The 12101-nt window shown below is 36.5% G+C and overlaps 1 protein-coding gene across 5 annotated transcripts in view; it reads right to left on the reverse strand.

The window, feature by feature from the left end:
- Positions 1-12101, reverse strand: part of Bclaf3 (BCLAF1 and THRAP3 family member 3) — a 62233-nt gene that overhangs the window by 4697 nt on the left and 45435 nt on the right. For 3 of the 5 annotated variants that reach the window (XM_077107200.1, XM_077107197.1, XM_077107198.1), the window contains exon 11: positions 6684-6839. In XM_077107200.1, coding sequence (XP_076963315.1) covers positions 6684-6839 — 156 coding nt within the window. Of the gene's footprint in view, positions 1-6683; positions 6840-7999; positions 8036-12101 lie in introns of all 5 variants that reach the window. The other 2 variants (XM_077107201.1, XM_077107199.1) reach the window with 1 other exon arrangement.

Raw genomic sequence — 12101 nt, forward strand, 5'->3', positions numbered from 1 at the left:
AACCTGTAAGCTACACTTAAGTTATCAACAGAGGCTTGGTTAAGCAAGTCAGGGATCCCTGAACTGGGGCACACATACCCTTAGAAGTAGATGAAGACATTCCAAGGAGTATGTGAATACAAATAGTTTGAAGGAATTAATTTCCTGACCCTTGAATTCCCAGTGTTCACTTTCCAAAATTATCCTGCCTGCATAATTAAGTCTGGTTCCCTGCCTTCTACCTTATACTTGAAAGATACATCTTCTTCTCATCCTGAATCTATTATTTTTTAAAATTTTTTTTAGTTGTAGATGGACACAATATCTTTATTTTATTCATTTATTTTTATGTGGTGCTGAGGATCGGATCCAGTGCCTCATGCATGCAAGGCAAGCGCTCTACCACTGAGCCACAGCCCCAGCCCCGAATCTACTATTTTATATTACCTGACAAACCTCAAGATATGTCAAGAAAGTGAATGAACCTAACAACTACTAATAAATAGCATTTTTTGTACTCTAAGTCACATGGTTTTCAATTCTTTTAACTTTGCTTAACAAAAACTGAAGGAGGACAAACTCAAGCTGTTGGTAATAAAACACTCAAAATACTTTTTGGTGACAGATCACTAAGTGATTTTTTGGCCTATAATTCAGAGTGAGTCCAAAGAACCGCATTGCTATATATAGTAGTCTTTTCACTCCCATCTATATAATCATATAAACAAGGTTTCTCAGCACTTACATCTATAAAAAGAAAAAATAGAATTAGAATAGATACTTGAACACTGTATTATTCTACTAGCAATAAGTAATATTTATAAGTACATGAACTAGTCGAAAAAAGAAATGTATTTCCAGTAAAACTTTTTTTGTTTAATCAACACTGAATAAAACTTGTAATATATTTATGGTATTTTTAACTATAACATTAACTCAATCCAGAGAAAATATTTAAAACCTAATAGTCACAGAAATCTAATAACATTATGTGACAAATTAAATTTGGTGATCAAGAAATAAATTCTATGGAGGAAGCAGAATGAAATCTAAATTTAAGGCAAAAAAAGAATGAGATAAAATTTCTTAGTGGTAAAAGAACTTATTTGTATATATTTTTTAAATGGATGATGCTAGTTATCAAATTTCTGTGGTATGCAGGTTCCACTGAAGAGATTTAAAAGAATGATGTAACAGTTTTATTTAAGACTGTCAGTGTTTATAATATGAAAGAAATTATATCCTTTACAACAACTCATGATTGAAAAAATAACAGATAACCTAAAAATGTTTAAGAAAGTAGATAATTTTATAAAATTTTAGAGTATGTGAACAAAAAGGTTTGAAAAGCACTTAAATAAACAATACATTCATACAGCGGAATAATATGCAGCCATTAAAACAAATGAATTGAATGGAGTTACGAATGAGTGACAGAAATAAGAAGACTTGGAACATTAAAGCTGGAAGGAGAACTGGCACAAATGATTAGCAGGACGAGTATCTAGGCTGACTTGGGTAGCTGCAAGAGCTATGGACCAGGAGGGGAAGTGAGTGGTCTGAGGAAGAGAGTTTAAGATATTATTTTTAGCAGCTTTACTGAGATATAATTCACATACTATACAGTTCAGCTCTTTAAAGTGTACAATTCAATGGCTTTTTAGTACATTCACAGAATCATGCAACCAACGACCACAGTTTTAAAATATTTTTCTTTAAAAAGAAACCTCATACCCTACACCCCCAATTTTTCTCCTAATCCCTTGATCCCTGGCAATAACTACTCTACTTTCTGTCTCTATGGGTTTGCCTGTCCTAGACATTTCATAAGAATGGAACCATACAATAAGGTGGCCTTTTGTGTTTGGCTTCAGGTTCTGTCATTTAGCACATTTTTAAGGGTCATCCATGCTGCAGCATGTTTCAATACAAGCGTGACTTTGAACATATTAAATCTGAGGTGTTTTTAGGATATGCATGTGATGGTATCTGGGAGGCAGCTGAACATCTGGAGGTCTGGGAAGCAGTCAGGATGGAAGACATTAACAAAAGTGACAGTGAAGTCTTGGGAAGAGGTAAGTGTAATCAAAGCATGTGGGAGGATTTAGGAAGGAGAATAACAAATATCACACCAGGAAATGCTTACATTAAAAAGAATGTTTGGAGAAAGAGAAATCACCAAGTAAGACAGGGAGGTCAGAGGGGTAGGTAGTGAAACCAGAGGCTCTAAATCATAAATGCTCAAATGCAATGATATCCTTACACTTACTCTGCACCTGGCATACTTCAGCTCAGACATTGGCAGGTATACAATAAATCCTTGTGGATTTGTCTGATCTTGGTTCCCATCATATCTTTGGACTCCAGGACTTCCACAATTTCTTTCAACCCCCAAAACCACAAATTCCAGTCTCAAGTAACTTCCTTTCTACGTTGTCTTCATGCCCTCTCCTCTCTTTCCTTCTTTTCCATGGGCAGATATCTGGTAGGCACTTAGCTTACAGGCATAATCTATGAGGTTTTCTGGATAATCTATGGTGCTTAGGCACTCTGTGTCTTCCTAACCAAATGCACAATTGCTGAGAGTTTTTCAGAGGCAACATTCCCAGAGGTGCCTCATGAATTTTGACTAGGTTATTTGTCCTGTTCTGATACATAATCAGATACTCAAGAGTTTCTAAAAAGCCTTTCTGGGGTAAGCAGAAGATATTTAATGAGGGCACTTCTGAACACTAGTGGATAAAAGACAAGCCTTATTTCAGGAAGTAAAAGACAACTTCCATCTTCCAATCTAAGAACAGAATCCAAGAAAAAAGAAACCCAGTAAAGGGGACTTCTGCTTGAGAATCATACTACTTTGTAGGCATCTGGGGAGCCAATGCTGCTTTAGGGAAACTACCACCATATGGGAAGTGGAAGAAGAGGAGGACATATTAGGAGGATGTTTAGGATCCACCCCCACCTTTCCCCAAGGCTATTCTTTGTTGCACACAGGAAAAAACACTGTCTGATGGCACAGAAACAAATTGTACTATGGATAAGGAATGCAAGATGTTCCAGCCATGAATGATGAGCCTAGGCATTCCAATACGGTGGGAGGGTGAGGCGTCCAGATAAGAACAATCTAAATATTCCTAGTGGACTTTGAGACATGTGTAAATGAATAGCTTTATATCCAATTTTAGGGTATCTCAATTACTTAATCATGCATCCTTAATTAATCTAGGTGGCAGTGTAAAAACTGCCAAAAAATGAACTCAACATGGCAAAAAGCCTAAGTGTCTAGAGATGCTACCCAGACTAAGAAGTCTCTCTAGGGTAGGACCTTCAAAGTTCCCTGTGATGCTAAAGCTTGGGATAAAAAGTGATGTAAATGTGAGCTGGGGGATGTAGCCCAGTGGTAGAATGCTTGCTTAGCATGGATGAGGCCCTGGTTTTGATCATTAACACCACAAAAAAAGTGATATAAATGCTACCTCACACATAGTATTCCTATTTGAGCAAAAGTGTCCCTAGTTTTAAGGAAAAAAGGGAGGTAACATTAGAGAACACCAATGATTTCAGGCCTTTGTCCCCGTCTTTAGGGCATGGGGTAAAATGCACTGGTAGGTCTAAGCCATCAGCTTATCTACATGGAATGGGTTTTCAGAGTAGCACAACACTGCTGGGACAGCTTAAAGACCAAGTTAGCTTTAAATACCCTAGCTCAGACCTTGGCAGAAATAGAGCAGCTGCATTTCCTTCCCTAAAGGTTAGAAAAGCAGAGCCCAACTGTTAAATAGGGTACTAATAGTAGGGTACCCAATTTAGTGCTGTGCTCATAGAGCTGGGTTTTGTTCAAATATAAATCTATAAAAAGCATGGTTATGGCTTGCTTGCAGGCACTGACAGACTGGAAAGGCCCAGGTCAAAGTAAGCTATACTACAAGGATATGTGAAGTAGAATCCAGAAAAGTAGCCCTAAGAAAAAGAGTATTAGACACTGGAATTGTAGGAGAGCCTGATCTTTAAAAATCCAGCATGTTGGGACCACTTACAAAGCAGTCGGATGTCAGTGAAAGGCAACAGGAAGGCAGGGCTATGACCCACACTGGATTTTAACTATGATGATATAAACAGCCTAAGCCTAAAGGTTGTGGCTCCCTTTAGGACACAAATTCCTCTGTCCTATGATGATGGCCTGTAGTTTGATTTTGATTTGTTGTGAAGTGGGACTGGTGGGCAATGTAGCCTGAAAGAATGTGGTAGTCAGCAGGAACTGGGCAAAATGAGGCAAAGAAAGGAAGATGAACCGAAGCAAGTCCAAGGAACATAGAAACTACAGGCTAAAGCATGGCTGAGTAAACATTTAGGAGCCCTAAATTACCTACAACATAGAGGTATAAATGGAGTTAAGCTAAAACTCAAAGTTCAGCATAGAGTGAATAGAAGAGAAACAGACAACATGCACTAGAAACCCATTCCGGCAATTAAGGAGAAGACCTGACTCAACCTTACCCCTCAAGTGAAAAGCAATAACTAGCTTTCCTCAGAATAGCCAGGCTGCCACCTGTGACTAGAAACAAATTTCTAGGAAGATCTGCTCCAAAGAAACCTGCCCCACAGGGCAAGAAGAAAAGCAGCATCTCTATCCAAGCCCTGGCACAGCCTGACAGAAGAAATGACTCCAATATCATTCATGCTTTTTAAAAAAATAGGTAGTTTCTTAAAATCATGACATACATGGTAAAATTAGAAACCTCATTTAAGGTACTCAACTAAAATTGGAGGGTGGGAGAGGTTATGTAAGATATTCTATTTAATTCTAAAACCTAAAAAACAATCAATTATCAATCTACTGGTCCATCTTCTGAAAATGTAACTTTTACTAAAGTAATTTAAGCAAGCTCAGTGTAAAGGGGTCAGGCATGGTGGTGCAAGCCTGTAATCCCAGTGGCTAGGGAGGATGAGATAGAAGGATGGAAAGTTCAAAGCCAGCCTCAGCAAAACGGAGGTGCTAAGCAACTCAGTGAGACCCTGTCTCTAATAAAGTACATAAAAGGGCTGGGGTGTGGTTCAGGGGTCGAATGCCCCTGAGTTCAATCCCCAGTACCAAAAAAACAAAACAAAACACAACAAAAACCCAAAACAAAATACTGCAGTTGGGCTATTTGATAGCAAAACTAGAAATATATACATTTCTCAGAAGACAATGGCCTAAAATTATGAATAAAAATGAATCAAAAAGATTGACAAGCATGCCTTTCTTGACTGATTTAATACTATTGTTCTCATTTAAATATAATTATGTGGAAGTTAATCTTATATATATTTATGCTGCATTTTCAAATACTAACATGATTAATTTAAATAAAATCAATCTGCAGCTAAGAATATGCAATTCAAATTATCAAGTAAAGAAGCTTTTTATTAGAGTTAAGGTAGCATGATGGTGGGGCTGGGTTGTAGCTCAGTGGTTGAGTACTTGCCCCTCATGCATGAGGCACTGGGCTTGATTCTCAGCACTACATTAAAAAAGTTAGCATGATGGGATCAACCTTAATTTCCATCAATGATGAATGGATAAATAAAATATATTATACTTATAATGTGGATGAACCTGAAGGACATTATGTTATGTGAAATAAGCCAGGCACAGAAAACCAAATATATGAGTTAATCTTTATATGAAATATAAAAAAAGTTCAACTCCTAGAAGCAGAGAGTAGAATGGTAGTTACCAGGGGCTGAGGGGAGAGTGGTGGGAGGTTAGGGAAATATTGGTCAAAGCACACAAAATTTTAGTTAGAAGGAGTAAATTTAAGAGATCTATTGTAGCCAGGCGCAGTGGTGCAAGCCTGTAATTCCAGCCACACAGAAGGCTGAAGCAGAAGGATCAAAAGTTTGAGACTAACCCCAGCAACTTAGCAAGACACTGCCTCCAAATAGCAGAGTGGGGGGGGGGGGGAGGAGATAGATCTATTGCACATTGACTACAGATAATAACAATATATCATATACCTATAATTTGCCATGCCATGATGTGTGTGGATATGTGTGTGTGAAGTTAATCTTAAGTTATACACACACACACACACACACATTGTGTTGTACAACACAAATACATATAATTTGTACTTGTCAATTAAAAACACATTATGAAAAGGAGCATGTAGTGGTAATGGTTGTATAGCACTGTGAATGTAATTAATGCCACTGAATTGCATATTAAAAACCATTAAAATGGAAAATTTTACAATATACATATTTTACCACAATTTAAAAAAATATGAGTGGGGGTAAAAATATGAATTAGTACACTTTGAAATTATATACCTTTGTATACAGTCTGCTCAATATTTTTTGGCATTCATATCACTTACATTGTACAAGACTAAAATATATCAATTAAAAGCCTTTATCGAAATTACCATTTCAAAGATTAACTATACAACAGAAATCCTAAAGTGAAAAGTTCAAACAGTTGGCATATTCAAAATATTTCAAGTATAATAGCTAAAAGCATTTTAAGGTTAAACAGTCTCGCAACTCTATTAGCATTACTCCTTGAGGTTTTTATTCAACTATCATGTAATAACATCTTAGAAATCTAGGTTGATTCTTTAGTCAAAACTAAATGAAAAATCTCATTTTTCTAATGAACATAGATGATTCAGGAGTTCAAAAGTCACTCAACATTTTTAAATGATCATCATCCAACTAACCTTTTTTTTCCTCAGTAATCTCTCTCTGAATTTATTAGTGATAAATCCCCTTGGACCAGCAAACCGCAAACGCTGATATTTAGCCTGAATGTATAAGCTCTTCTGTACCAGGTCTGATTTATATGGGGGATGGAGTCTACCACCTCTAAAGTTGCTCTGCAAAGGGAAAAAATAATTAAGCATTAAAACTATAGTTCCCAAGTCTACAGGTAGTTAAATGTCTGGTATTTAGAGCTGCCCTTGATTCTAGGCATTACAGATAGTAGAGGGAAGGGGTTTATGATAGTCAAGTACGTTTCCCTCAAACTAGCTTACTAGTTTATTTTATACACTATTTTCTTGAAAAAATTCTTTGTTTTACATAAAAACAATTTTTAAAACTGTTACATAAAAGATTTTGAAATGACTGGGCATGGTGGTGCATGCCTGTAATCCTAGAGATTCAGGAGGCTGAGGCAAGAGGATCACAAGATCCAAGACAGCCTTGGCAACTCGGTGAGACCCCTGTTTCAAAATTTAAAAAATGAGAAGGGCTGGAGATGCAGTTTTGTGGTAGAGCACCCCTGGGTTCAATGCCCAGTGCCATACACACACACACCAAAAAAAAAAAAAAAAAAAGAATAAGAAATTTGAAATGAATTCTTGAACTTCATCATGCTAAAAAAAATACAATTTTCCAAAACCTTCAAAGAGCTAAAATTATTCTGATTCACAGTGATCATATCAAATACCAGTGAGGGGGGGAAAGACATTAAGAATCAATATATAAGAATCAAAAACTTTTAACTTTATTCCCATTGAAACCTTCAAACCCATCTTTCTTTATCACAAAAAAACCCTCATTATATCAAATATGGGTTGTAAAGAGCGATTCCTAGCTTTGCATACTGTCTGGTATTATAATAGACATAAGAGGACAATGAATGTTTGTATGTTCCTAAATGGTATAAGAGGAATTGGTATCATAAATTAGTGCTAGGGGAGTCTGGTTACTCACCAACCTGTCCTCTCCAAACCTTCCAAAACAATTCTCTAAATCTCCTTTCCTCACTCCCCCTACCATGTACTCTTCGTGGCCACCTGCATTTCCAGTATCCTCCTAGAATAATCTAAAACAGAAAGGAGAAGTGGCCCAACTGTTTATCTCTGCCTAAGTCTTAAAATCTTGACTACGTGCTAACTCTTCTGGAAGAGGCTGCATTAAGTAAGCTCTTGACTATAAAAAGGATTTCTCCCTCAAATTATCCAACTACAATTGTCCTGCAAAAAAATATATGTGTAGGCCCAGGGTTGGAACTCAGTGGTAGAGTGCTTACCTGTTGTGCATGAAGCCCTGAGTTTGATCCCCAGCACTGGAAAAAATGTTTAAATTAAAGAATAAATGTGAAGCCATATGAAGCAAAACTCTAGGCACACTTTAAAATGTAATAGGACAAGTTTAGCACAAACTGAATATTTGGAGGCCTAATTCCAGGGAGTCAGGAGAAAATATTGTAGAAAGTTAATACTTTGGTGACCCAACATGCTCTCTCAGGCAAAGTTAACTATAACATTGTTCTGAATTTATTTAACAAAACCCATACCTAATACTTCATGCAAGGGAAAGACTAAACAGACCACACCCTTTTTTCTGTAGGCATTGACAATTTAGTGGAGTATTTGACAGGCAGCTAGTCTTACTGATTTTGCCAACAGGAGTCTATGGATATACAAGGCAAGGGCTGTCCAAACTTGAAGAACATAAAACAGCATTCAGCTCTACTGGCACAAACAGAAAGTTATATTCTTCCATCTCTCCTTACCACTCAAGAGTTAAGGATTCAACCAGTGTTCACTTATTGGGCAGAGACAAAGGTCAGAATAAAAGTTGCAGACTCTCAACTTCAAAATAGCAGCACTGCATACAAATTCATTTCCCCGATTTTTTAAGTAAAATCAGAACTCTACTCAGAAGATTAGTGTTTATCAGATTTATTAGTATTATTTTCTGCTAATTTGCTTTCATTTTCTCAATTTCTCAAGCAAATGTTCACAGGAAAAAAGAAATCCCAGCTGGGCACAGTGGAGCATGCCTGTGATCCCAGCGGCTTGGGAGGCTAAGGCAGGAGGACTGCAAGTTGAAAGCCAGCCTCAGCCACTTAGTGTGGCTCTAGGTAATTCAGTGAGACCCTGTCTCTAAAATAAAATATAAAAAGGGGCTGGGGGGTGCTGGGGTTGTGGCTCAGTAGTAGCGCACCTGTCTGGCATGTGTAAGGCACTGGATATGATCCTGAGCACCACATAAAAAATAAAGAAAGAAAGAAAAGAAAATTATTATGTCCATCTACAACAACAACAAAAAAAAAAAATTAAAAAGGCACGGGGTGGTGGGGCTGGGGATGTGGCTCAGTGGTTAAGTGCCACTGGTTCAATCCCTGGTTTAAAAAAAAAAGAAAATCCCAGCCATTCAAAAGGCTAGGGCAAGCGGATCACTAGAGCCCAGGAGCTGGAGATTCAACACAGCAAGGCCCCATTTCAAAACAAAACAAAAACATAAAAGGGAAACACAATCTAGTTATATGTAAACATTTGATGACAAAGTTGAATAGAAAGAGTTTTGTCTTTAAATCAAATTCTTTCTTTTTTTTTTTCTTAATTTAAAACACCCTGAGTCACATTTCAGCTATTACATGACCAGGGTCCCAGTCAATAGTGGCCTCTTTTGTAATGCCTGGAGGAAGAGTTTACTATTGGTAATTCACTAAGGCTTAAAACAAGCTAAAATTATAAAAACAAATAGGGGCACATTTGCTTTGCAGAAAATTAAGCTCTGTGAGGGGTGAAGATCAATCTTCTATGGCTTCTTCAGGCTGGGAAGATTAAGGGATCAAAATTTGGGGGGGTAGAAATGAGATAGGGATTTAGAATAAAGAAAAACAGAATCTTAAGGCAAATTCCCTTAAGCCACTGAAATTAAGAAATCAAGCCACTGAGATGCAGAAAACACAGTTGCAGACCTTGGCCCACACCCTTGAAAAATGAGGGAAACCCACAAGTGCAGGAAAGCTGGCAAGAAAATTGTGCAGCTCCATCCTGAATCCACCTCCAGTCCAGCCCCCGATATAGCCCTTCTATAAATATGGACCCCCAGCCCAAGTCAGGGCTGCTTCTCATTGTCTAGACAGCATACAATTCTCCCTTATCTATCTTCCTAAATAAACCTCTATATGCCTTAAAAAAAAAAAAAAAAGAAAGTTAAGGTCTGAATAAGCCTGCATATTCCTAAATAGATAGCAAAGAGATGATTCCTTCAACATGAAGCACTAACCAATAGTAACTCTTAAATAAATATAAGATTAAACATACCATGAGCCATTAAAGAAATCAAAACTATTGTTCACTATACTATAATTACTGCATTAAATGAAAAGACTCTTCAAACGCTATCCTCTGACAATAAAATTCAGATTAAGCAGCAACTAAGGCAATGCCAGGAAAAATATATTGGGGCTTAGTCACGTGAGTTGCCACTGCTGGAGCTGCTGTGCTTTTAAAAAAAAGGATTACATATGTATATATCTTTTGGTGGTACTGGCGATTGAACTCAGGGCCTCACATGTGCAAGGTAAGCACTCTACTCCAGTATCAAAATATAAAAAAATAAATAAATAAAAAGTAACTAAAGGGGAGACAGATACTTGTGAGGCTATGAAAGGGGAGCATTGGTTATAAAACCTTCAACATTAAAAAGATCAAGCTTGTTCTTTAGCGAAAGCCATATGATGTGTTATACTGAATTACAGCTTTACAATTATGGCATGTAGACAGAATAATTAGAATGTTAGGTTCTATAATAATTTTCAAAGACTTGGTCACTAGGAATGGATTTTAATCTTTTTAAAATTTGGATTTTAGTTTATTTAAGTTCCATCCTCAGAGTACTTGGTAAAAGATAATGGGAATTATTGGTAAAACAAATGTATAGATGTTGTATTATTGCAGAGTAATTAAAAGAATTAAGTAGATTCCTCATTTTACTCTTTTAGAAATGGGGATATCATACATGATGAAGCACAAAAATTATTTATTCTATGTTCATTTTCCAATTATTAAGGTTAGAGGAAATTTCAGATGAAAGAGAATCATAATAAGACACTATAATTTCATTAAAACTATATGCACAAACTTGATATATCAGAGCTAAACCTGAGATTTACATGGTCCATTTTTGCTTACTATACCTTTGAATTAGTCTAATTCATGTAGAAAGTAAATTTTAACAATTTTTTTTCTTTTTTGTGGCACTGGAGATTGAACCCAGATGTGCCATACAATTGAGCTATATCCTCAGACCTTTTTAATTCTGAGTCAGGGCCTTGCTAAATTACCCAGACTGACCTCAAACTTGTGGCCCTCCTGCTTCAGTCTCCTGCGTAGCTGGGATTATGGGCATGAGCCACTTAGCCTGGCTAATATTTTTTTAGGAAGGATTATCTGCTCACACTATACACTATATTACTGTGAAAAAATTATGAACTTCTAAGTAATCATAACATTACAAAACTTTAAATGATTGGTCAAGAGAAAAGATTATTGCATTAATTTTGAAAAATATCTAACAATGCTAAAGAATCTTCCCTTAAATAAAAGGGTAAGAGGAAATAAGTCTTGTGATGATCTTACAAAAATACAACAATCAACTAGATCTGAGTAATGAGAAGAGCAATATGTAGAAGCACTGAGATCTGCAAATCCATCTACACTGCCTCTAGGTGATGCAGACATCACAATTTCAGTTGATCTGATGCCTCATTACTCAAGAGATTAACAGATGGTATAAAACATGTTTATACCTCTATGGCTGTAGCTATTATTGAAAACCCAACGTCATCCATGTTTTATATAAAGAACTGGATAAAAATATAGTCTATGTAATGCCTACAAATCATGCTATTCCTAGTAGAAAAAATGCTTTTAACATCTAGAAACTTTGTCAAGAAGCCAAGTATTTATAGAAGATCACTCAACTACCCTTCTAAGTCTATGGTTTTGGGATAGTTTGTACTACACCTTTTTGCTCATACTAATTTGCCCCTAATCAGTTAAGTACTTTATCAAGCCTGCCTGGGACTTTCACACACACACACACACACACACACACACACACACACACAAAAAAAAAAAAAAAAGCTTTAATTCTTTCCTTCTTCCTTTTTTTTTTTTTTTTGTGTGTGTGTGGGGGAGAAGACAACACAGAATGAAAAATATGAACAAAGTACCTGTCATAAACAAGAAATTTAGACAAAATGGATTTTAAAAGCACAGCTTTTGAGAGCAAGGAGAGAAATACAACACCTGGACTATTGCTTTTATTCCATTTGTTTGGGGGAATGAGGTGTTTTAGGTAATCAAACATGTTGGCTAATTAAAAACTATCAT

This window comes from Callospermophilus lateralis, chromosome X (assembly GCF_048772815.1).
Source record: "Callospermophilus lateralis isolate mCalLat2 chromosome X, mCalLat2.hap1, whole genome shotgun sequence".
Classification (NCBI taxonomy): domain Eukaryota; kingdom Metazoa; phylum Chordata; class Mammalia; order Rodentia; family Sciuridae; genus Callospermophilus; species Callospermophilus lateralis.